Source organism: Punica granatum, chromosome 8 (genome assembly GCF_007655135.1).
Source record: "Punica granatum isolate Tunisia-2019 chromosome 8, ASM765513v2, whole genome shotgun sequence".
Lineage (NCBI taxonomy): Eukaryota > Viridiplantae > Streptophyta > Magnoliopsida > Myrtales > Lythraceae > Punica > Punica granatum.
Window position 1 is genome coordinate 9958555 of NC_045134.1, and position 26456 is coordinate 9985010.

Here is a 26456-nt window from a genome sequence, read left to right on the forward strand (position 1 = left end):
CCAAGAATTAGAAAACCTTAGCACAAGAGAGAGAAACAGTGAAAAGAAGAAACATTTATAGGTCAAGATACGCCTAGAAATGTAAACGAGCACCTTGGATATCAATCAACCCACTCGCTAATTAGAGCCATGCCAGATATGTTTAATAGAATGATTGACGAAACCCTGATAAACGAGAGTGTCGCGGCTCACCTGTTTCGCTTCAGCTGCGCGACGACAAAAGAAGAGACGGAGCAACACTTGCAGATCAAGGGGACGCTGGCTGCGAGAAGAAGAAAGGGGGAAAGGAATGAAATACCACAACGCGTAACGTAAGTTATGAATGAAGAAGTAGTAGAAGAAGGAGAGGAGCAGGGGAATGGGATGGTGTCAGCTTCAATTCACCGCACGACACAATGTAAAGAATCAGCAAGCAACCGAGGCAATGCAGAGCGAAGAGCTGCTGAGGGTACAGGAGGGCGAGAGACGTATATGAGCTGAGCAGGGCCCTTAAGTGAACCAGGCCCATGAAAAATGCTTCATGGGCTTTGAAATGTGGCTGCTTTAGTTTTTCACGATATTGTCACACCACCTAAGGGCATGGACTTATCCACTCAGTCGGGGATAGACCACGACTCACTTATCCGATCTGAGTGGTTTTCCACATAGACACTATTGAGAGCAAAGCAGTGAGTCGAGGTACGACCCGAATCCGCACTCGGTGTGTATGGGGCTTCGGACCCGTGACCGGTGGTTTTGAGGCTTTGGACCCCGTGCAAAGCTTTTCCTATGGATTCAGGCTTGAATCACGATTAAACAACAAGCGACGGATAAAACAGACGAAAACATATAAAAATTGATAAAAGCAGACAAAAACATGGGAATGCAGACAAATGGTGTATTTAGGCCAAGTTTACGTGATTAATTAGTTATGCCCCAGGATTGCTTAGCAAACAATTTCCTAAGCTATGCGGAACAAAATTTATGCATGCAGAGGGTGCTAGATTGACTAAATGCGGGTGGATCTGTTTTAAAGTTACCCTCATTGGGGGCGATACTGGTGACGGTCACAGGGCACAATCACTGGGCACGATCACGATTACCACAGGGTACTGGACACGGTCACTGAGGTACTGGGCGCGATACTGGGCACGGTCATTGTCACGGTCACTTGGCATGGTTACCAGGTACTTGGCACGGCGACGAGGCACTGGACACGGCGGCTATAATTCTTTGTAGACCACATAAATACGCGAAGGGGTATTATAAGGGGCACAGTGGTCTTGCTGCCACGATCCACGGGGATTCAGCCCTTTGTCGCTTCGATTCATTCCTCCCCCATCGCTGATGCACCGACCCTCCCCGAGGCTCGAGCCCCCCGGCACTCGGGGACGGTGACCCCCCCATGCCGGGCGGACTCTTAGGGCACCCCCTAGCACTTGGGCATTGTGCCGACACTTAGGCATGCGCGCGGGGTGCGTGACTCCTAACCGATTGGTCCCCAATCGAGCCACGCGAGACAGTGACTTTTGCTGCACTTGGCTTGCGACCATGAGTTGTGAAAATGGCCTTCTCACGGACCCTGTGAAATGCCTTGTTGGCCGGGCCTAGAGAGACGCCTCGTTAGCTTGTCAAACTTTAGTCCGTGGCATAATGCCAAGAAGCCAAGGCTTGGTCCCCCTCGGCGACGACAAAATTTGTCCCGGTGGCCAATGACCATGACGCCCATGACCCTCGCGAATCATCGACTCCTATATAACTTGAACCCGGTGGCCGACCCCGTGCGAACTCGAGACCATGCCAATAACATGGTCTCGTCCAGAAGCAATCCGTCTGTGGCACGAGCACATGGTGCTAAATTCCTTGGGATTAACACGGGCGAGTACACGGCCTTCAAATCCGGGATTCATTCGTGAACGTCCTCGGGTCGAGTTCGTATGCCCGGGTGAGTCCACGGCCGTGAAATTCAAATTCTGAACGTCCTTGGGCCACGTGGTGCTAAATTTCCTCGGTGTTAAAGATCGGGCGATTCCACGGCCGTGAAATCCGAATTTTTAACTTCCTCGTGTCACGTGGTGCCGAATTCCCGAGGCGTGGCTCGGGCAAGTCCATGAGAACGCCCAGGTCGTAGTCACGGGCACTCCTAGGGAACGGTCCTCGGGCACTGGGCAGGGTCACTAGGCAAGGTACTGGGCGCGCTCATCGATCACTGGGCACGGTCACTGGGCAAGGTACTGGGCGTGCTTATCGGTCACTGGGCACGGTCACGAAGCATTGGGCACCGGGCACGACCACTGGCCACGGTCACAGGGCATTGGCCACGGTCACTGGTCATTGGGCACAGTCACAGAAAAGGAGCTCAGCCAATACAAGGTCCTTATTTTCCAAATGGCAGAAAATGCGAGCCATGACACTAACGAATCGAGCTTCCAATGACATTAGATAACAGTAACATCACCCATAAGTAGTGCACCAAAAAACTGATAGTCTTACCTCTGGTACCTCATCCTTCACATCCTTCAATGTTTCGTCCGCCATGATTACCGAAGAGAAATTGAATAATTCAAATGAGAAACCTTATAAAACAATTAAAACCCCGGAAAATTCAAGCGCAAATAGTGACATTCAGAGTTTTTTTCTCTCTAGCAATCATATAATATATGCAACATTCTAACAATCAAAAACCAAATAATTCTGCCATAGAAAACGAAATAATCTCTCTCAGTACCCACCGAGAATAAATCAAGAACAAGACATCCCTCACAAGACAGTTTACCGAGAATTTACATAGTACAAGCAATTGTCGGGACGAAATCGAAACGATCAACCAACAATTCTAAATCAGTACCGCCCAATAATTATTGCTACGAGCCACGAATTAGAAAACCCTAGCACAAGAGAGAGAAATATTAAAAAGAATAAGCATCCATAGGTCAAGAGACGCTTGGAAACGAAAACGAGCACCTTGGATATCAATCAACCCACTCACTAATTAGAGCCATGCCAGATATGTTTAACAGAATGATTGACGAAACCTTGATAAACAAGAGGGTCGCGGCTCACCTGTTTCGCTTCAACCGCGCGACGACAGAAGAAGAGATGTAGCGGCACTTGTAGATCAAGGGGACGCCGGCAGCGAGAAAGAGAGAGGGGGAAATGAAAGAAATACTACAACGCGTAATGTAAGCTATGAATGAAGAAGTAGTAGAAGAAGGAGAGGAGCAGGGGAATGGGTTGGTGTTAGCTTCAATTCACCGCACGACACAATGTAAGGAATCAGCAAGCAGCCGAGGTGATACAGAGGGAAGAGTTGCTGAGGGTTTAGGAGGGTAGGAGACGTATATGGGCTGAGCTGGGCCCTTGGGTGAACCAGGCTCATGAAAAATGCTTCATGGGCTTTGAAATGGGATTGCTTTAGTTTTCCATGATACCGTCACACCACCTGAGGGCATGGACTTATCCATTCAGTCGGGGATAGACCACGACTCACTTATTTGATCTGAGTGGTCTTCCATATAGACACTACTGAGAACAAAGCAGTGAGTCAAGGTAAGACCTGATTCCGTACTCGGGTTGTGCGTACTCTATGTGTATGGGGCTTTAGACCCGTGACCAGTGGTTTTGGGGCGTTGGACCTCGTGCAAAGCGTTTCCTATGGATTCGGGCTTGAACCGTGATCAAACAACAAGCGACAGATAAAATAGATGAAAACTAGAGGAAAACAGATAAAAGCAGATAAAAACATGTGAATGCAGACAAATGGTGTATTTAGGCCAAGTTTACGTGATTAATCAGTTATGCCCCAAGATTGCTTAGCAAACAATTTCCTAAGTTAGGCGGAACAAAATTTATGCATGCAGAGAGTGCTAAGCTGATAAAATGTGAGTGGATCTGTTTTAAAGTTACCCTCATTGGGGGTAGTATTGGTCACGTTCACGGTGCACGATCACTGGGCACGATCACGATCACCACCGGGCACTGGACACGGTCACTGGGGTACTGGGTGCGGTACCATGAAAGGAGCTTAGCCAACAGATGCAGGCAGAGAGCCTATGGCCTCTCCTCAAACAAAGTTATACTAACCAAACACAAGGTCCCTATTTTCCAAATGGCAGAAAATGCGAGCCATGGCACTAACGAATCGAGCTTCCAATGGCATTAGATAATAGCAACATCACCCATAAAATAGTGCACTAGAAAACGGATAGTCTTACCTCTGGTACCTCATCCTTCACATCCTTCAATGTTTTGTCCGCCATGATTACTGAAGAAAATAAAATAATTCAAATGAGAAACCTTATAAAACAATTAAAACTCGAAAAATTCAAGCGCAAATAGTGACCCTCAGAGTTCTTTTCTCTCTAGCAATCATATAATATATGCAACATTCTAACCATCAAGACAGTTTACCGAGAATTTACTTTGACCCTATCTCCATCTGTACATAGTGTGTATAGAAACTAAACCAAAATTTCCATGAATTTGGTGTCAACTGCCTTGGAGCAACCTCATGAACCCTACACACCTAAACTACCTCCAGACACAATGGCCAACGTAGCCTCTATTTGGTTTACATGAACTATACTTTGTCCCGGCTGTATATTGATGGGAAGCTCCCTACAGGTCGAAAAACTAGGGTTTTCGGTGTCGAAAATACGCCCTAATTGCACGGCGTCCATGAACTCTACATCGTTCAACTTATTATAAGCAGAAAGAGCAAGATGAAGACGTCACTCACCTCGAGCAATGGAGCTTTGGGTAGTGGGGGCTTGACTCTGGCCCTTGTTAACCATTGTAAAAGCAAAGCCTGTGACGATGATTCCGTAAATCGTCGACGATCGCGAGAGAAGTGAAAGCAAATTTGGTCTAAATCTCGCCGCAAATGAACTTGGACCCCAAGATAGACTAAACGACACCGAGAACCTCCGGAAGATTGAGAGAGATTTAAAGATAAGAAATTGCAAGATTGGAGTGAAGTTAAACATAAAGGGAGAAGTTACAAATGACGTGGGAATGCTTAACGATGAGATTACCCCCTACAAAGCCGCTCCCAACTAAAGCGACACCTTGTTTCCTACAATGCAAAACCCTAAGGGCATGTTTGGTTCGCTGGAATAGAATTATCTATATGGAATTTCTCTGTTTTTGTTCTACAGGAACAAGCTCGGCTATAAAATTACCAATCGAGGGTTTCATTCATTTCCGATTGATTATGGTATCATAGTTCCTCATAGAATTCAAAACCTGAAGCTACAATATCCATATTTTCCTTCATAACTTGCTACATTATCGGTAAACGCCCCTTTACCAATCGGCTGATCGGGATGGAGAGACACAAATAAGACAGAAATAGACATGGAGACAGAGAGAGAATACCTTCTATTCTCCTACTGATGTTTCTATTGGAAGTCGATGGTGAAGGCTATGTCACAGTTGGAGAGGGAAAAGGGGGCTCAGAGGTCGAAACTATAGGTCCGGAGACAAAGATAGAGGCTTCTTCTACAAAAACAAACATCGCCAATCACTCAGATGGATGGAATTAATCAACGAGTAATCAATCAGTGGACCAAGAATGGGTGGAATTAAAGGAGATTTCAAGCATACCTGCTTCGGCTCAAGGGAGATCCGTAAGCTTCCGTCTCTCCTCCGACTTAATCCTACCGGCAGTGGAATGGCGGAGAATAAAATAAAATTCAGTACATGAAAAATAACGTATACCTATCAACGCGTGATGAAAATTTCATATAACTTTGTACAACATGGCCCGCTCAAATTTAAGTCGGTCAACCAGCTCATCAAGTGGTCCTCCATCAAGTGTTGTCCTCGCAGTAGTGTAATGGAGCCCTCCCTTTGACGTAAAAAGGTAAAATACATAAGAGAGAACAAAGTAAAATGATAGGATAACTAGTTAATCATAATGATGGGTCATTTGACTCAGTTGATCAATTATGTTATTTCACTACCTTGCCAGGTCAAGATTAAAAATATTGGACAAAAGAAGAAAAATAAAAGAAAAGGAAAGGGAAAAGGTTTCACATTCACACAATAAAATTTGAAAAAGATTATTACATATATCGTAATTTGTATATCTAGCACTTCTAGTATGAAATTTCTTTTTAATTTTTCTAAATAAAAGTTGGGGTAAATGTAATTTTGGGAAATAGTCCAATTATAACGATCGAATCATTTAACATAACACGTTGATCGGATTACATAGTACCTTACTTAAGTTAGATTTGTAAACATTAAAAATGCATTTTCGACCTAACGATCAGATAATTTGCCGTAATGCATTGATCGAATTACGTGAAATTTTATTAGGGTCAGATATGAGAATGCTAAAAAGGCGTAAAGCGTTGACCTTATGATCGTATCTTTTGACATAATGCGCGAGACAATTACATGGTATCTTATTTCGATTAGGTTTAGAAACGCTGAAAAAGGGAAATTTTAAAAAATAAAAATTAAAAAAATGAAAAATTAAAAAGGATTACGATGGGTTCATTTGGCGTAACACGTTGACCGGATTACACCATACTTTATTCAAGTTAGATTCAAAAACACTAAAAAGGGATAACGTTTTGACATAACGATTAAATCATTTGACATAACATATTTACCAAATTACATGGATACTTATTAGGGTCGAATTTAAATTACTAAAATGCGTAACATGTCGACTTTACGATCGAATCGTTTGGTATAACACATCGATCGAATTACGTGGTACCCAATCGTGAGGGATAACACGTTTGTCGAATTAACTTTTGCGGATCGGATTTAAAAACGAACAAAAATAAGAAAAATTACACAAAAAAAAAAAGAATGGTGGGGGCTACGGGTGGGAAAAACCCACCCACTCGCCCCCACAAAGACACGGACCCAAAATCGTTTCTCTGTATAATAATAATATAAAATAAAATGGAAGAATGAAACGGAAAGAATCACCGGGCCCGGCTTCCCGCCTCGGGTCATAGGACTAGAGCCCAAAAAAAAGAGCTAAATAAATGAAAATGGGCCTCCCCGGCCCAGGAACTTTCCGCTCCGGGCCCATGCCAGTCAATAATTAGCCCGATGGGGGAAGAAACGAGGACCGTATCCGTGCGGGACCGTACTACGAATCAACCGTAGACGTACGTACCCCACCACCCACCTCATTCCCTCCAACAGCGACACTTGGATTCCCCCCTCGCCTTCTCACTTCCTTTTTATCTTTTTCCTTTCTCTTTTTTTATTTTTTTATTCTTTTTCATAAATTGTCTATTTATGATATACTACGATATTTATCTATCTCTGCCAGTCATTTCTGACTTTTTCCTCTGTGGGGCCCGCACGGCACTATGTCCCTCGTCCGGGCCCAGCGGCATGCCTCCTTCCGCGCTCTGGCCTCAGCGGCACATTTGCGCGGGCCCCACCGGGAGAATCTACCGTCCGGATCGTGCCTTTTGTACCCGTACACGATACGTATGGTAGGTAGCATCCCATGGGAGTGGAATTTGATTGATTATTATAATATGATTTGTTTTGATATTTTCTTTCTGTAGGAATTGGAAGTTGATATATCTAGTCCTTCTATTTTCACTTCCTTCAAATCCCTTTAGTCTCTGCATGCATTTTTGCTTGACAGATTATCAGTATCAAAGCCGACCAATACATGTACAAAAGTGAAACATATTGCTTCATTAAGATCCAATTCTTTAAGTATTATGTTAGACCATGACAATTTGCAAAATACATGGATTGATCACGGTGTCCCACAACCATTGTTAATTAATAGTTTGTATTCATTTATGGAACCTCATGTGCTTGGCTGGAATTAATTCAAGAGATACTTTTGACTTTTCTTTTATTTATTTTGTTGAAAATATCATGACAAAAATAAATTTCTTTGTGTTAACATAGAAAAACCTCTTCAATGATATAATCAATGTGACAATATTTCTATTTTTAGGTCAACAAGTCTTATTATTATTATCGTAGTTTTTAACTTCACCCCTCTTTTATTTGCAGTATTCCTATCGTAGCTAGTCACTATTAGAGGATGGATGCTGAATGCCAAAGTATGGATGGCTGTAGTTTGGAAGGTCACTACAAAGAAAATTAAGACTCGCCAAAAGCGATGAAACTTATTTAAGTTCAAGTGCAGCCGTTGTTATTGATCTTCGCAAAATGCTTATCAACTGATGTATCGTAACTTATTTGAGGATAAAAAAGTGAACATCATTCTAATTGAAGCTGAGGAAAGAAGCCACTTATCGAGACACTACTCTCCCGAAAGCATCTTCCTCCGAGCAAATCACTCATCCAAAGCATGCACATGCTAAAATTGACAAAAGCTCAAATTTCGAGCCCGAGCCCTATAGTGAAATTTCAGACAAGCTGGGGGTTTAATTTACCAAAACAAAAGGCCGATAGACTAATTTCTAAATAGTGAAAGTAAAGTCATCGCATATATATAGGTCCCATATACTCTTTTTTTTTTTTGAATATTCTCTTACAATTAATGAAAAGCACCGGAGAGAGAGATAGGGGAGAGAGGGAGAGAAGAAGGGGGGGCCGAGAGAGTCCGTGCGGGACGACACCGTTGTGGGCGGAGTTCCGAAAAAAGTTCCGTGTCCAATTTTCCTCTGGTCTCTCCTCCGAACGGAGAGAGATAGGTAGAGAGAGGAAAGAAGAAGACGACGGATTTGCTTGAACGTTCCTCGTCGCCGGCCGCCGGTTCACGAGATCCGGTGAGTCCGCTTGAATTGATTCCTTTCGCCTTTGACTTGAAGCTCCGTCTGCATCCGTATTGGACTTTTCCTTTCCTCCTTGTGAATCAATTCATATTTATTCCCCCTCTCGTATGCGCAATCAGCTGCTTTTTCGCCATTTCTCTGCAGATTTTGATTGAAATTCTGTTGATTCTGAAGACTCTTCGTCGTCGTCCTCGTCTCTCTGCGGTCCATTTGAGGTTTTCCCTTCAGAACTTTTGCCCTGCCTTTTCATTTCTTTGATGTGGCTCTCTCCGTATATCGATGATTCTCGAGGGTCAATTCATGTGGATGGAATTCTGTTTTTATTAATTCATCTAATTTCATCGAATCTTTTCGTTTTGGAAAATAGATATATTTTGTCAAGCCATTCCTTTTCATGGCTTGCAACGCAGGGTGATTTTTGCATTTAAGCAATATTTCAATTTTTTAAATATTTTTCTGTTTAGAAAAGAGTTTTTTTTTTTTGGCCCCTGAATATAACCGGTGGCTAATTCTCTGTTGTGATTGATGAAGAACGTTGTGGCCATTCTATTTTTACCCGGAGATTCTATGAGAAATGACGCTTGTGAAAATGCATTAGGAAAGGAAGATGCAGGAGAAAAGATTCTGCAGCTGATAGAATTCTTGTTTTCGATACGATACGGTTGTGAAAATTTGATTTTGATGGATCCGCTTATCGTCGTTCTTTAACATTGACTAACCGACCTTGGAATGAGAGTTTGCATCTACTCTGCGATTACTTTCGATCCCCCTTTCTTTCACTTGAATTCATGAGGTTTCTCTACTGTGTCACGGGTCATCGTTTCTGGGAAGTGGATACTTTATTGCTGTTTGACTTGGATCTTTTTCTGACTCTTTGGGGTTGGCAAACCTGAGATGTTTTGGGTTGGTAATTTGCTTGATAAAGAGAGGAGTTTGCCGAGTATTAGGCCTTGGCCTTCTTTGCTTCAACCTGGCAGTGTGTGGCATTATTTATGGTTTTAATGGAAATTATTTATTGCATTTCTTTGAGTCAGCCTGGAAAAGGAAATTTTCATTCTTATTGGTTGATCTGCTGTTAGGTTTGATGGGACTGAAGAACAATAGCAGTTCGAGCTTTTCAGTCTGTAAAAAGTTGTTCTGGCGCAATATTCATGATAATGAGTCTTCTATGCTGAAGAAGGAGAAGATCAAGTACAGCTGTGGATACAAGGTGTTTTAGCGTCTGTATAGTTTAACTTACTTGAAAATGGATGAAGAGGCCAGTTCTTGGATTAGGCGGGCAAAGTTCTCTCACACTGTTTGCCACCGCCTAGACCCTTCAAAGTTGTCCTCAATTCCTTTTAATATTGAGGTAGAACGAAATGCTAGGCTAAAATCACGACCTTCAACAACTATCACAAGCCCGAAATCAACTGCCTGCGAACCACGGATTCAGAAATTAACCCATAAGCAGAGGTCCCTATCCCCACTTCCTGAGACCGCCCTTTCTGATGCATTCAAGGAGGCTAAATCCAGTCAGAGGCGGTTTTCAACTCCTGTTCCACAGAGGAAAGGACTCAACAAGTCAATCCTGTCTCATAAGGAGTCTCGTGATCCCAAGACATCAAATTCCATCTCTTCATCAAATAAAAGCCCATTAAGGCAACTTGCTTCAATGAGAATTAATGATAAATCGAAGGGCAGAAAGGAATCGGCCTGGTCAAAGTATTTTGACCATGGAGGTGGTAGAGTTGTAGCTGTGGAAACAGAAGAATGGGCTGTGGATATGTCCCAGCTCTTTCTTGGGCTTAGATTCGCCCATGGGGCACATAGCCGACTCTATCATGGGATCTACATGGATGAGCCTGTCGCTGTGAAAATTATTAGGGTCCCAGATGATGATGAAAATGGATCTCTAGCTGCTAGATTGGAGAAGCAATTCACCAGGGAAGCTATTATTTTGTCCCACCTTCATCATCATAATGTGATAAAAGTAAGCGAATCTTTTTCCCCTCCCATCTTCTCATGTTAACATACTAGCTCTTTTCTTCTTGTATAAGTATCAATTTTCTTTTGCTTGATCATTTGGTTCTACTTTCAATGTCTTTGTTTCTGGTTCTTAGTTTCTCGTTTTATGCAGTTCGTGGCAGCTTGCAAGAAGCCTCCAGTTTATTGCATCATCACGGAGTATCTCTCAGAAGGGTCCTTGAGGGCATTCTTACACAAGCTTGAGCGCAAATCAATTCCCTTGCAGAAGCTTCTTTCAATATCTCTCGATATGGCTCGAGGAATGGAGTATGTTCATTCCCAGGGGGTCATTCACCGTGACCTCAAACCTGAGAACATACTAATCGATGAGAACTTCCACTTAAAGATTGCTGATTTCGGAATAGCCTGTGATGCTGCTCACTGTGACACTCTTGCTGACGATCCCGGGACCTACCGATGGATGGCCCCCGAGATGATCAAGCGTAAATCCTATGGTCGAAAGGTTGATGTCTACAGCTTTGGGCTTATACTCTGGGAAATGGTGGCAGGAGCAATCCCCTATGAGGATATGACTCCCGTGCAAGCTGCTTATGCTGTACTTAATAAGGTTTGTCTTTCCAAATTTTGGCATAATGTTTTCTGCATTTGTTTCTGGTGTAAACATGGCGCATATAAGTCAGGGAGGCAACTCTTAAGGAGCATTTAACTTTGTAAAAAGGGAATGCTAAGATCACCTTTAACTTTGTTATACTCATTATAGAAAGTCATTTTTTTTCCGGGTTTTTATTATTTGTGTATATATATTTGTGTTTTTATAAATATTCAGCTTGTTTTTGCTCTTAATAAGTTTCTAATGAGGCATGGATTGGTCCAGCGCTTGAGACCGGAAATTCCAAAGCACTGCCCACCTGCCCTCCAAGCGCTCATTGAGCAATGCTGGTGTGTCCATCCCGAAAAGAGGCCTGAGTTCTGGCAGATAATTAAGGTGCTTGAAGAGTTCGAGTCCTCATTTGCTCGGGATGGAACTTTGAAACTGGCGCAGATACCAGCCTGCTCCGATCCCAAGAAAGGGCTTCGCCACTGGATTCAAAAGCTGGGCCCGATAAACCACCAGAACAACAGCCCTTCCATGCCCAAGCCAAAGTTTGCGTGAGTATTCAGCTTTCAATAGCAAGCCCAGCTAGAGTTTGCTTTCATGCTATTGCGAGTGGGGATTATTTTGGAGTCAGAAATCACTTGTGGCTTTCATCATGCATGCAAGTGAATCCACTGAAACATAATTATGTTTTTGTGTATATACATGTCATGTACCCGTGTTGTGTGTGAATGTGTATAGATAATGTGAGAGCCTCTGTTCCATGTGACGAAATCGTCCAGGTACAGAGAACCGTACGGTTGTGGTGTCGTGATTCATTGCGAAAATGGTTGGAATTTGATTGATGAGTGTTCGTTGAAGGGTACTCATTTTATTGGATTCTCAATTGGTTGCGTGGAGTGAGGATGTAATAAATAACTATTGCCTTGCCTTTCACGTGACCCTTCAATGGGACCTTTTCCTTTTATTGGAATAACTTTTCTCGTGCTGGAGTCGTTACGGATTTATTTCGAGGCATGGATATGTGCATGTTTCATGATATCCATGCAAGTGAGTACGTCGCTGTACTGTACCTGCCGTGATTCTGTATATATACTTCTCCGACTACTACTCTTGACTGCTTCATATGATGCGCATAATTATCCTTCTTTGTACTATAGTATGCATTGCTTGCCTGAACTATGCATCCTACATATTAGGAACCTATGGGTATTTAGGATGATCCCTGGTAGATACTATGTGTTACAGTCCTTGGCGTGAACTTTTAATTGCATAGTTGCATGCTTGGAAATATTTATATCTATATTTATATATTAAGTTGAAAGAGAGATTCATGCGGAAATTTTCATTTAGTCACATGTCACTAAATGAACCATTGCTAAAAGAATATATAATATTTTTTTCCGGTATGAATCCTTGTATTCGGAAGGTTAATTGAGTTTCAATTAATCCAGTCGAGCTGGGTCGATTCATTAAGAGGTAAAACTCTCAAAATAATATTTTGAAACTCCTCTCTTCTTTCTGTACAATTAGAAAAAAAAAAATTTGCAGGTGTGAATCCTTCTTAATTCGAACTCATCCATTAATTTAAATTTTGAAGAATTAATTATTATTATTATTATTGAACTTTTGCGACCGATTTCAGTGCATGATTATTTAATTTTTATCAGATTATTTGTTAATTGATTCTTACTCTAATAATTATCATGAGAATATAACATGAAATTGTCAATCACAATTTTTTTTTTAAAAATAAAACAGCTCTGTAGATGAAAATCATATGCCATCAATAATTTGAACTCGAGTTAAATAAATGTTAAAAATTCAATATGACAAAATACAGTACTATCTCATTAAATAAGATTTCAGTGTTATCCCAGCTCGATAATTATAACTTAAGTGGTCAATGAGTCCATATTTTCCTTAAATTCATATCTTGGCATTGCTTTTTTTTTTAAAAATTTTTTCTCCTTCAGTAGACTTGGTATTGCTCTTTTCTTACATAACTTAAAATTTGCACCTATTTTTGGAAGAAAAATATTACAGTAATTAATACATAAAGATTGAAAAATCTAAAGTGAAGATTATAGGATCGAAGTTAAAAAAAGTTCAAGTTTATAGGACTTCCGCTGTATTTCTACCATATTTTTAATTTTATTTTTAATAAATAATTTTGGGAGAAGAAAAATTATATTAACATTCTTTAATTTGTAATGTAAAGTAGATAAAGACCTGAGTGTAGCACATATGTGTAAAGAATTAAAGAGGTATAGTTTATTCAACAAAGTTTGAAGATATAACTCTAGTAATTTCATCTTGTCTTTAAATAATAATTATTCAGGTTGTTATTTGAAAAATAAAAAGCCATACAAAGTTTTTTATCAGGATTTAATACTGTATGCCTTATGATTTGACACTTTTCTTAAATTTATTCAATGATTTAAAAATTACATAAAAAGACTCATGGTTTGCATGTTCTATATCTATCCCGGAGCCACTTTTTTTGTCAATATTTAATGGAATTGCTGACATGGCAAGGATGGGCCCACATTACTTTCACGAGCCACGTCAGCAACTCCGTCAAATATTGACTGAAAAAGTGACATTATGATAGATCTGGAATAACATGCAAATCATTGGTCTTTTTAGGTAATTTTTATACTATGAAATAGATCTAAAAAAAGTGTCAAACTATGAAATATATTGTATTAAAACCCTTTTTAGATGGTATGAAGAAAACATGATGTGTTAACGAAACTGTATATTGAGAATATGGGAAAAAAAAAAAAGAATAGTCGTGAGACATTCTGTTTCAGTCTTCATATTTTGTTTATTGATATTGAATGATTTCACTTTTATCAATAAACTTGAATCTTAAGTGTGGAATTTTTTGCCAATGCATGATAATCTTTCTCATCTATTCTCGAAGTAAAAGATACAATATGTTATTTTATCACATGTATATAACCTGAAAATACATATTTTTTCGAATATTTAGTTGAATATTTTGTTATATATTAGTTTATTACTTTTTATTTCTCAAACGAAGTATCTAACTTTTATCTTTGGAACTTATAATAGAAATTTCACTTTCGGAAAATACATAACGAAGTCCAAGATTTTTTTAAAAAATCTTTTTGTTTGTTTTTTGCTTGAAGCTATCATTTATAAAATGAATACATCTTATTAGCATTAGTTATTAATAATTCAGAAGATCGTGATCATGAAAAGTCCATTTTGCACCTAAGTATTGACTTCTCATCTATATATCCTTTTCTTTCCCAGTCTTTCTTGGATGAAACATATCTAAGTATAAAGTTAAAGTAGAACCCGTCAACCACGGCACCTGATACATTGTTTTCGCAATAAATATAGGACCTGTGAATTTGGTATTCAGTGCATTTATATTATCCATTATAACTTGCCCAATGTCAATTCCTTGGAAATTTCATGATTGTGTCAAGTTTAGTTAAATATGCCAAGCATTTACATTTTGAAACTGCTTATAAAATCAAACTGTAATGTTAGATGATAAAGAACAAAGAGGGTGTAGCGCAGTGGCGCACTGTCTCGTTTGGTAATCAAAAGGTTTCAGGTTCTATATTCAATAAGACTACCATACTCTTTTATTAGATATTAGAATTTTTATTTAATTATATTAGACTTATGAACCTCTGTTGTACCTGAAAGAAAATGTTAAGAGGATAAAGGATTGATGATTAGGGAGATAATGATCTATAATGTACTAAGACATTTGAGTCAAAATCCTTCACAAATTTTCCATTATGTATATTATATATATATATACTCTATTAAGATCAAATTTAGCTCTCTTTTTTTACTTTTTTTTTTTGGAGTGCAATGCCTAATATGCAGTAGGCTAATGGATTCCAACCAATTCATGATCGAGTTGGGTCGTTTCTAAGAGGTAAAACTCTCCAGGTATGAATATTCTAATTGGTGAAATTCAAACCGCGAAATTTTATTTAAAGAGAACAAATATCGAATCACTTGACCAAGCCAAGCTGATAGTTAAATCCTCTTTAGCCTTCCCAGAGCTGGCAAGCTGCCGAAGACGCAGTCTTCCATTCTTCCATCACAACCTCATCATCCTATTCTTCATTGCGGAGTTTCTAGGAAGAAAAAGAGGCATTTATTCACATGAAAAGGAAGTGTCATCAAAATTCAATGCATCATTTCCATAACTTAATAAACGAAAGAAATTGTCTTGCTGACCGTGTCAATGGAATGAAATTTTTGTAACTTCTGTTTTGTTTTTATTTGGGACACATTTCCCATTTTTCGGGGTGTATCTTGATTTTCGGAAATTCATTGAACCTAATTAATTCAGTTCGAGTCGAGTCAGTCCACTAAAAGATAAATCTCTTCCAATTGTAAGTCTTATATATGAACTCGACACCTTACTTAAGCGAAATAAGTGTTGGACCGCTTGAATCAATTCATGTTGATATCCCCTTTAACATAACTTTTATGTTGCGTTTGATTCACATGAATAGGAATTTCATTACAGATATATTACTTACGTAAAAATAATTATTTTATTTATTTTTTTGTAATTGTAATAGCAATTACGAATAGCCTTATTATCTGTAATAGAGGCCGAGTCGCAATTCCTCACCTCCCTCGAGACTTGCGCACGACTATATTTAGGGAGTGTGAAGTGGGCTTGTCTCGATTTAATTTTTCTCTCTCATTTTATTTTGACGCTCGAAAATATTTGCAGACATTTAGGGAAACTCTTCTTTTTTTTTTTGGCTAGAAATTTAAGGAAACTCTTTTATTCCTTTATAATCCACAATATTTGCGAGACTTAAGTCTAGGATTTTCAAAAATCCACAATACTAAGGTTTGCATTTTGCGATTTAGAAGGAAATTCTTTTCATTCCTTCCAATGCCACGCGTCCCATCTTTATTAGACTCCAATGCCATGTCTCAAAATCTTTGATATGAAAAAATTATTCCTTAGAGCTAGGACATTATTTCCTCAACTTACATTGGAAATTATCTCCTCAATTTACATAGGAAATTATCTCCTCATGGACCCTCTAATCTTGTATATTACAGACCGCGTAAGAAGAAATTCAACCTTCAACGAATAATCATACGAGAAAAAGAAATTTGACTACTACAATAATAGTCTTGTCTTCGAGAGAGACCGAGGATGAAGACGGGACCCAAATTCTTGTGTGATCTTCTGAAATTGGAAGATTTTCAACCAATTGGCCGCTCATGTTTGACTCTCTGCATCTAGAGAATTTAACCACTTGGGACCAAGACAAGGATGTCACTTTCATTGCATAGAACTCTAATTATCATCAGCGCAGTTCATGCTCTCAACCATATCCTCTTCTGGGGCAAGTCATATATACTAGATGGAAAAGCAAATTGGGAGGACCTATTCGTGGTTAACGAAAAATTTTCTTTCATCCTCTTATATTAGAAATGGTTGGAGGATGCCATCAATGGCTGCAAGGATTTGCTTAGAAAGGCTTAACTCTTTAATGTTGTATACGTCTCTCTTTTCAATTATGATGATTGTGACTCCATCATCATGAATGCTTTTCGCAAATTATGGCGTCCGAAAACAACTATTCTTGGTATAAGCAAAGCCGAAGCTTCTAATTAATTGTGGGAAACATCCAGCTCTTGCGGATTACCGGTGAGCAGTACCTTCTATGATGAAGTCGTCCAAATTGCAGAAGAACTTGAAGGCTATGACTCACGGAATTATGTTGACCTCCCCCAGAGTCGCAAGCACTTATTTACTGCATATCACCGCTTTAATGATGATGGCAAGGGGGAATGGGCAAGTCAAGCTTTCTGACTTAGTGGCATTCTGGTTTTAAAGATCCATCTCGGTCGATACCCAATTTCGACGAAAAAGAGAAACCGCACTTACTCGCAGCACCCAGAACCCAAGCGTTGATCTTCTTTGGACAATGGTATCGAGATGGACCTTTAAACCAGATTGCCATCCAGTCAGAAGGCTTAGCTTGTCCGCTTCCCTTGTCATCATCATTAAGGCGGTGATATGCATCAAATAAGTGCTTGCTACTCAAGGAGCGACGAGCCAAATTCTGTGAGTTATAACCTTCCAAGTCTTCTGCAGATGGGACAACTTCATCATATAAGGTAGCGCTCACCGATAATCCGCAAGAGCTGTATATGTCCTACAATTAGATAGAAACTTCGCCTTTGCCTGTAACAAGAGTATTTGTCTTTGGACATCATAATTTGCGAAAAGCATTCATGATGTTGGAGCCACAATCATCATAATCGAAAAGAGAGGCGTATACAACATCATAGAGCTGAGCTTTTCTAAGCAAATCCTTGCAGCGATTGAGGGCATCCTCCAACCATTTCCAATATAATAGGATGAAAGCAAAATCTCCATTAACCACGAACAAGGTCCTCCCAATTTGCTTTTTCATCTAGTATATATGGCTTGCCCTAGAAAAGGATATGGTTGAGAGCGTGAACTACACAGGCGATGGAGCCATGCAGGAAATTGGCACCCTTGTCTCGGTCCCAAGTTGTTAAATCCTCCTAATATAAGGAACCGGCTTTCACCTGTTCAAGGCAAAAAACTTGCATTGATGATGAGCTTATCTTTTACCAGAGAAGAAATAACTTGCAGAAATAGCAAGGAAAAAAGAAGAAGAAAGAAAATCAAAGTCTTGGTATAAAGTTTGACTTCAAAAGTATATAATAAAACAAAGAAAAGAAAAACACAAAAGAGAATGACGAGAACCTAGTGTAGGAGAATTAATATGACGAATTAATCAAACCTGTGGGGATGTTTAATCAAAGGATTAAATTTGATTATTCATTGAGGATTAAATTTGTTCTTACACGGTCTGCAATATCCTCTTTCCAAGTTACGCGATCTCTTCTTCCATTGCACTGTCGATTCTCCGCAGTCTCCGATGAGGTGCACGCACGACCAAAGTTGAGGAAGCTTCTCGTTGAATGGCAGGGGTTTTAAAAGAAGAAATTTATGATCAGAAATCGTTACGTGCAAACATATGGCAATGCATGTCAAAGATTTACTTCTCGAAAACTTCAAATAATTGAGACATGGCATTGGAGACTAGAAAAGAACTGGGACGTGGCATTGGAAGGAATGACACGAGCTTCATTCTAAATTACAAAATACCAACCTAAATATTGTGGATTATAAATGGAATAGAAGAATTTTCTTAAGTGTCCCCCCAATCGATTTCAGAATGTCAAAAACATTTTTAATTAAAAAGAGAATGGAGCACAGTGACGCACTCTGACCTAATTAATCAAGAAATTTCGTGTTCGATACTCAGTGGGACTACTCGTATTCGTTTATTAGCTATCAACCATTCTATTTCATTGCACTAACTAATCCCACGAACCTCCCTCATAACAAAAGGAAAAAAAAAATCCTACTGCCATTGTTAATAGTGTTGGAGATAAATAAGTCATTAACCGCACCATTTTTTGCTGTAAAAACTGCTTGTAGTCGGACCTCTTCAAGAGGTTTGTTTTTTCTCATTTTGTTTCCCATTGGATTCAGTTACGATGGAAGTAGAGGTGGGGAAAAGAATTGTCCCACGCTCGCCCCCAGATAAAAGTGGAGGACTTATACGTGGCAAATCCAGTAACTCATTGACGTAAATTTTTGGATTACAGATGAGTCCGAATCTGTATAAGTTCAATCTAACATGTGACATCACAACTAAAAAGGTAACGATTTTGGGGAGACACACGCGTGCGGGCCCACATCACACCGACACGAGCCTAGGATCGAGTGTTGCAAGTAGTGTGCCTCGAGTAGGCACCTGCAACCAAGATAATTATATGTCGCTACGTGAGGCTGGGTGATGGAAGTAGAGGTAGGGACAAAAATTGTCCCACACTGGCCCCAAATAAAAGTGGAGGGAGCTTATATGTAGTAAATGCTTAGTAACATATTAGTTTAAGTTTTTGGATTGCACATGGGTCCGAACTCGTATAAGTGAAGTCCAACAAGTTCAGAGGCTTGGTTTGGTCTATCCCTAGGAGAAATTGTTGGGGAAAGAAGTGTAAAGAGAAAATAATATTTTGCGAAACTCCCTATTTGGCTTTAGAAATTTTTTTCAATTCAACTCAATTTATCTTCAATTCAATAACACAATTATTACTTTTCCATTTTTCTTTAATTTTTTTAACCATTCGATTTAATTTTTAATACTAAATTCTTTCAACTATTCATTACTTTTTTTCCATAATTCAACGAAACAATCATAAATTTCTCTAAACTATTCATTACGTTTTCACACTTTTTCTCATAATTCAGTAACACAATCATTACAAATCAATTAAAACCAAAACTCAACTCAATTTTAATATCAAACACAAACACCCCGTTTGGTTTTACAATTTAGTTTAAAAATTTTAACTTTAACTTTAACTTTACTCACTACAAAATAAAATTCATATCTTCCAAGTCAAATAGGTAGGTCCCATATATTATTCCACATACAATCCTATTATAATTAATTCTCTACACCATCCATTCATTCCTATGTCACTGGCTTCCTCTTGTTCTCGCATCCCATATTTGATTTGCAATATTTCCTGTTTGTCATGTCTACATCAATCCGAATTCCAATTTGATGAGGAGGATTTCAGAATTCATCGTAATATTGCCATGCATTACCATACTCGAACAATCTTTCATGATAATTATTCATCCGAATAAAATTGTGCAACTTGAAGCAGGCAAGAGCAATATGGTGTTGGCGATTGGTCTGAAGTTTGGCATTAACCGCAGTATTGCAAATCTGTTTTTCAGAATCTCAAAACACTGTTCAATAACATTATGAACGGATACGTGACACTGATTGAACAACTATTTCTTCGTCGTTGGAGGGGTGTCGTCATTAAAGTCACTGAGGTGATACCGTTGCCCTTTGTAAAGAGCCAAATAACTAGGAATATTGGGGAAACCCACATCAACTACATAATATTGTTCCGCAAGCATATATGTAGAAACAATATATATATGTAGTTACATGTATTTATCGAAATACATACGAGATTGACAAGAGAAAATGCGATATGAGCAATAAGAACTTATCACCAAGTGGCGCGGGGAATAATTCCAACGTCGTGGCATCGAACATAATTCTCGAGTCATGGGCTTTCCTATCCGATCATGACATATGTTAAGATCATTAATGCGAACAAACAAAGAGTACATTTTGCATAATTTCGCTATTTCGATCGCGATACGCGCCTTCCACCAATGCTAGCACACAAGCAGCCACATGAGTTCCATCTATTGTTCCGATGCAATTCTATAGTAATAATGAAAATAAATACGAATTGCAGTTCACCTAGAAAATTATTGAAGTCCATTTCATTAGTTGTAAGAGAAATACTTTCAAGAATGGGTACCATTGTCGGAACCTTCGAATTTCGGGCTGCAGATCAACGTTCCTCTGTCTTATGTATGCTGGTGCCAACGAATGAAGTCCTTGAAATATTAAATTGAATGCCCGTGACACCGTCTCCTTAGAATGCAAAATCGTTCGACAACCACGACAAATCGAGTACTATGTGCGAGTACCAGTAAGAATATTTTGACCATCTCCTCGACAGTCATACCATTCCTAGTATCTCTAATACCACAATCTGCTCTTAACGTGTCGTACAAATTACAAAATATGTGAAGATTCATCCTGAAATTCTCGAAACACCTGGTGTCATTTGCAAGCACTTCGTTCATGTACTCTTTGCCTTGTAGACTTGAGGTTCTACTTGGATGTCTTCGCGGGACATCTTATTCGATCGCTGCAATCTGCATCGCCAGAAGGAGGAACAAATCTTCTGTGCTGTAATTTTCTTCGTCACTTGATTCATTATCATTTCGTGGTGAATTCCCATGCCTTGGTATTGTGTCTTCCGTTGAGCTTAACAAACTATATCGATAAACAACATGGTAGATTATCAAAAATTGACACAATATAATGAAGGGAAGAAGGTTTCAATCATAAAACAAATGCAACAACAATCGAAACCATAAAAAGACACATCACAGATAGTCACATAAAGCAGATTAAATCAATCCAAGCGAAGCAGGTTCAAACTCAACAAATACAAAATAAGGGTTTGGTTAATATCATAATAGAAAAACAAAAAAGTATATAACAAACACATATGAGGAGGAACCACGCCCGCTCAAGGGCCAACAAGGCGACGCAGCCATTCCCGCCTAGCGCCATCGTAAAAGCACATGAACGCACGGCGCCAGTTCTCATGCTCCGCAATACGCGCACTACCAGCGAGATACTCGTCTATGGAAATTGTACCCCACATTTCATTGAGCACAGCCATGGCTGCCTCGATGCTGTGCATCGCTGGTTTCTCAGGGCTCGTCACGGATTTGCTTCTCTTTGTTTTCGAAGGGGTACACTTTTTCGCTTTCTTCTTCTTGTTCATACTATGCTTGAACAAGTCGATGCACTCCTGCAACAGCGAGTCGGTGTTGGAACTTCTTTTCCTCACTTGACGCCTAGACGCTGTAACGACTGGTTCATCAACCTCATGAACCGGGTCATCACTATCGCCAGAGCCCTCTTCAAGATCGATTGGTTCTTCCCCACGGCTGTTCGGTGCTGCTAGAAATTGCTCTTCCACACGTTCACAAGTTCTGAGGCCCTTAGGTGGGTCGGTGGATGAAATTCGTAGGGCACCTGTTGCTGTCGAAGCTTTGAACAGAGTTTTTAAGGCGTCATAATGCTTGCAGCCTTTGGACCGAAAAGTCCTGAAGTTGCTGTTCCTCTGCATGTTTAAAACACAGGAAATTTGCCCAGTAAGAACAACTTTGGTTGAAATGAGGCAAATTGAAAAGAGTCGGAACTATATGTAATCATTATTGTACCTTGATAAACTTGTCCCAAACATCGGGACTCGCCTTTACTGTGTTGGTTAGGCCATCCCAACCGACACCAGTGTGCTCAATGAGCTCGGTGAACTGATTGTATTGGATCTTCAACCTTCGTGCTTTCTGTTTCAGCTTTTCAGCGCCGAGAATCACGCCAGGAAATTGCTCTTCCAGTTCCTTATTCATCTTTTCCCAGTCTCTCCCTTTCCAAGATGATGTATGTGTCCTTTCAAACTTATCAAGCATGATCTCAATGAAAGCACTCTCCAGATCATTAGTCCACTCAACTATGCCTTCACCCTTGGGAGCCATCTCTGCTACCGAGCTATACCAACAACTTACAGAGCAGAGTACAACAATGTTGGTTGCCGTAAACATATTATAAACACAAATGGAAGCGTAAACAAGAGTCATGGGACCAAAGATAGAGTAACAGTAGAGCACAGACAGCAACATAAGATGGAAAAGGGAACAAAAAAAACGGAGAAAAGAAATGGACAACCGACTGTTGGAAGAACTTTCAAGGTTCACTAGCCACACATGAAGTCAGTCAGGCAAGGCACAGAACAGCAAACATCATACCCAGCCATTTCACGAATCAGCTTCATAGCCATTTCACCAAACAGTTGCAGGTGAGGAGGGCAACGTCAACATTGCAAACAACGGCCGTTCCAGTTGCAAGCCATTAGTAGAAATTAAGTCTACTCACTAAACAATTGCCTTAACAGCTTCAGTAAAGTACGAGATTAAAACGAAATAGCATCAAACAGAGGTATAACCGGAACCGCCTATCTTCTTCCTGCAAACTGAAAGCAACAATAACAGAAGGTAAAAGGAAGAAATTCACCAAAAAATTCATCAGCTGCTCCAAAGCAAGCAAGCAAACACAAATCGAGCTAAACAGGGACCGTTCTTGTACAACCAGTAAAGGCAAGCAGTGAGGAAAACCCCAACCGCCGAGAATGATGCAATTTGACGGAATAACATGAAATTGGTCGGAGAAATTACCTTTCACTTCGATATGGAAGTGGGAAATCGCAAACTGAGCCTCTTCAGAAGAGTACCCACTGGTAGGGGCTCGGATTGGGGATGTCTGTCCGGCCACTGCTCGAACTGACCACCGAATGGTGCAGGGGTGGGGGGCGGCTTCACGCAGCGCTGAAGACTGGGAAATCGGGGAAGGAACAGACAGATTCGCGAAGAAAAGGTGGAAGGATGTCGAGCAGAGAAGGAAGAAAGGGCGGGGAGGGGCTTGAGTTTAAGGCAAAGCTCCTCCGTCGCAACTGAAGAAACAAGGTGGGGGTGGAGTCCCGCATGTCGGGCAAATGGCCATATTTGAATTCTCGGATCTAAGGTTAATTTGGTAAATTTACCTCTTCTCTTCACCAATTTTTTTTTCTCGGGAAAAGAAATCAATATAAATGTTTCTAAACATATTACATAGAAATAACACCATAAATACTTTCTACAAGTAATTTTATAAAAATATAATTACAACAATAGCAAATAAATTTTAACTTAATATTTTGCATGCATAGCGTTCTTTTTTATCTTAAAATTCTGCACATAGCGCAGGTATACGTCCAGTGCAAACAAACATGTGATAATTTATTTGAATTTAAGATGATTGAAGTACCGTAAAATTCAATGAATAAGAGGTTGACTCAAATGCTAAAAGAGTTTACTACTTCTTGAGTTTTGTCGGTTGAATCTCAATGGGAGGTCATGTGAAGTACTTCTGATAATGCGTCGGGTCTGCCGCAGATGATCTTCTCGGATCGGCCATGCGACTTAGGGAAGGGTAGGGATTAGGCTGAAGTTTCAGCACGAGAAATTCTGATCTTTTCCCTAGAAAACCACTCTATATTACATTTAACACGAAGAATATAAAACCGAAATGTCATCAATTTAAGATGGACCACAGAGTTTCCGATTCGGCTGATTATAACATAGTGAGTAAATCTATCGTACACTTATTGAACATGTGAAGAATGATCCTTAGCGTGATTTGCAAGGATTGTGATGATATTTTCCATGTGATCTTAGTACGAGGCCAGCTAATTAACTCGTTCACCAAAAGAACTGCATACACATGCACGTCATTGTCTACACATGACTTCACAGCACACGGCGCACCTAATCAAATCCTCTGAAAATATACAGAAAGTCTTATGTACAATGGGTATACCACGTGACATGCTTACAAGTCAATATATATATATATGATCATTTTGGCGCTAGGGCAAAGCCATTGTCCTTCAGTTCAGTATGGCAACAATTTTCGGCCCGTTTGTGGCCATTGGAAGCGCTTTAATCCCCCTGACGATGTTGTTACTTCGCATCCCAATTTCAGTGATAGAGAAGCTCGTCTCTCTCTGTCTATGGATACTAGGAGCCCTCAGTACTGCCAAAGACGAACATGAGAAATAGGAAGTCAATGGTGGACTGGTCCATGCTGACGGCAGCGACTTGATGAAGGTGGAGTCGCTGCCTCCCGGCCTCCGGCCAAAGCTGATGCCAAGGCACGTTGCAGTAATCATAGATGGCAATGGCAGGTGGGCTCGCCGCCGGTGGCTGCCGGCATCGTTGGGCCATGCATTTGGAGCGCTGTCCTTGAGGGATCTCATATGTAGTAAATGGGGGATTAGGGTGCTCACTGTGTTTGTATTCTCTACCGAGAATTGGTCTCGAAACAAGGTGAGCTAGCTGCTTGCTCTTGCTTTTCCGCAGCATCAGTTATCGTGACCTATGTCCTCGACGGCTCAGAAAAATAATCCTTCTTAATTAGTTTGCTCTGGTTTTGGTTCTAAGTTGAAATATTGGTGCTTCTGGTGCAGGTAGAGGTTCAATTCCTGAATCCTGATGGGTCTGATCGTAAGAGCGATTGAATTCAAGCTGCAGATTTATTCAAGGTAATTTTAAGCATCTCATTCCATTAGATTACCTCTGCAGCTAGCAGTGTCTTTCTGTGATACATGCAATTTGCTTTGCTAGTATAATAGGTAAATGGCCGTCGATCAATTTCCGATAGTCTAGGAGTCCAATGCATACTTGAATCTGCTTACTAGTTCCTCATGTTTTTAACAGGGATGGGGTGCGAATATCCATCATAGGAGACTCATCAAAGCTTACCAAGTCATTGCGACGAGTATTGATTAAGGTAGAGCAGTTGACAAAACAGAACTCCCAGTTCCACCTCATTTTCGCGATTAACTACAGCAGGAAATCCGACGTAACCCAGGCCTGCAAAAGTATTGCTCACAGAGTGAAAGATAGTCTCATCCATCCAGAAGACATTGATGAGGAATTGATCGAGAAAGAATTAGCAACCAGCTGCGTTGAGTTCCCTTGTCCAGATTTACTAATAAGGACAAGCGGTGAACTCCGACTGCGTAACTTCATGCTGTGGCAATTAGCCCATACCGAACTTTACTTCACCCAAGCTCTCTGGCCTGACTTCGGGAAAACTGAGTTTGTAAAGGCATTACGTTCGTTCCAACAGAGACATGGGCCGTATGGTTCACCCAACGACTAATGAAATAGCTAGCCATCTAGTAGCTGGTTCATTTGTGGTTTGGCTACTACCTCTTTATCGTTGCTCTGCGGATCTTCTCTTCATCAACTGATACACACATGACGTTATACTCAACAATATTCGAATTAATAATTGGCAACACACGTATATACATACTGAATCCGACGAAATCGTATTGTGCATGTATTTGCGGTCTCCTTGTTTGGCTTTCATTTATCTGATGTCTGCACGTATGCATTCATGTACATTTGCATGTATCAGCTGTATCGGGTAGATAATCTTTTTTTTCTGGTCCTGTAAGATGAAGTAATTAAATGAGTCTTTTTACACAGAAGTGATTACGTACTGCGGTTCTTGATAGAAGTGTGTCGATCGTTACAGCGGTTTTTCAATGGCAGTGTAAATTCTAGCAATTACTCTAATAGATTCTGAAAGGTCTCCTTGTCAAAGAGCCATTCCTGGCAAATCGAAGAATCACCCCAGGATTCTACGGCCCAAAGACCGAGACTTTGATTGTGGAACTAAGGGCAGTCATCCTGGCCAAACAGCAAAGGGTGAGCGGCGAATGTCGAACCGCTCAGGACTAGCGATGATCGGTGCTCAATGCATAGCTGACCTGCTGGTGAGGGTCCATTGGACAGATGGTGGTTGTTAACCGTTAGTTGCTTTCTACGATCTAATAAGCGTGTAAACTTAAAAGAGAGATATCTTGCTCAGGAG

The 26456-nt window shown here is 40.2% G+C and overlaps 3 protein-coding genes across 6 annotated transcripts; 2 read left to right on the plus strand and 1 right to left on the minus strand.

Annotated features, from left to right (window-relative positions):
- Window positions 1-8478: 8478 nt before the first annotated feature.
- LOC116188240 (serine/threonine/tyrosine-protein kinase HT1) lies at window positions 8479-12263 on the plus strand. 3 transcript variants are annotated; one of them, XM_031517461.1, is made up of 5 exons: window positions 8479-8767; window positions 8862-8932; window positions 9797-10689; window positions 10837-11292; window positions 11560-12263. In XM_031517461.1, exons 3-5 carry the CDS (start codon window positions 9964-9966, stop codon window positions 11836-11838), a joined length of 1461 nt encoding a protein of 486 aa, XP_031373321.1. In that variant the 5' UTR covers window positions 8479-8767; window positions 8862-8932; window positions 9797-9963; the 3' UTR covers window positions 11839-12263. The 3 variants fall into 3 exon arrangements, with proteins under 3 accessions (XP_031373321.1, XP_031373320.1, XP_031373322.1); XM_031517460.1 differs by having other exon boundaries at window positions 8479-8711; XM_031517462.1 differs by lacking the exon at window positions 8862-8932 and having other exon boundaries at window positions 8479-8711.
- Window positions 12264-21285: 9022 nt separating this feature from the next.
- Window positions 21286-23522, minus strand: LOC116189307. Of its 2 annotated transcripts, none has more exons than XM_031518910.1 (3): window positions 23210-23522; window positions 22199-22538; window positions 21286-22098 (listed from the first exon to the last, which is right to left on the minus strand). In XM_031518910.1, exons 2-3 carry the CDS (start codon window positions 22511-22513, stop codon window positions 21496-21498), a joined length of 918 nt encoding a protein of 305 aa, XP_031374770.1. In that variant the 5' UTR covers window positions 22514-22538; window positions 23210-23522; the 3' UTR covers window positions 21286-21495. The 2 variants fall into 2 exon arrangements, with proteins under 2 accessions (XP_031374770.1, XP_031374769.1); XM_031518909.1 differs by having other exon boundaries at window positions 22199-22526; window positions 23210-23521.
- A 954-nt stretch (window positions 23523-24476) lies between these two features.
- On the plus strand, window positions 24477-25819 carry LOC116189097 (dehydrodolichyl diphosphate synthase 2-like). Its single transcript, XM_031518628.1, is given in 4 exon segments — window positions 24477-24898; window positions 25039-25053; window positions 25055-25113; window positions 25289-25819. Coding segments are annotated over 4 exon segments (747 nt in total). The 5' UTR covers window positions 24477-24673; the 3' UTR covers window positions 25737-25819.
- The last annotated feature ends 637 nt before the right edge of the window (window positions 25820-26456 follow it).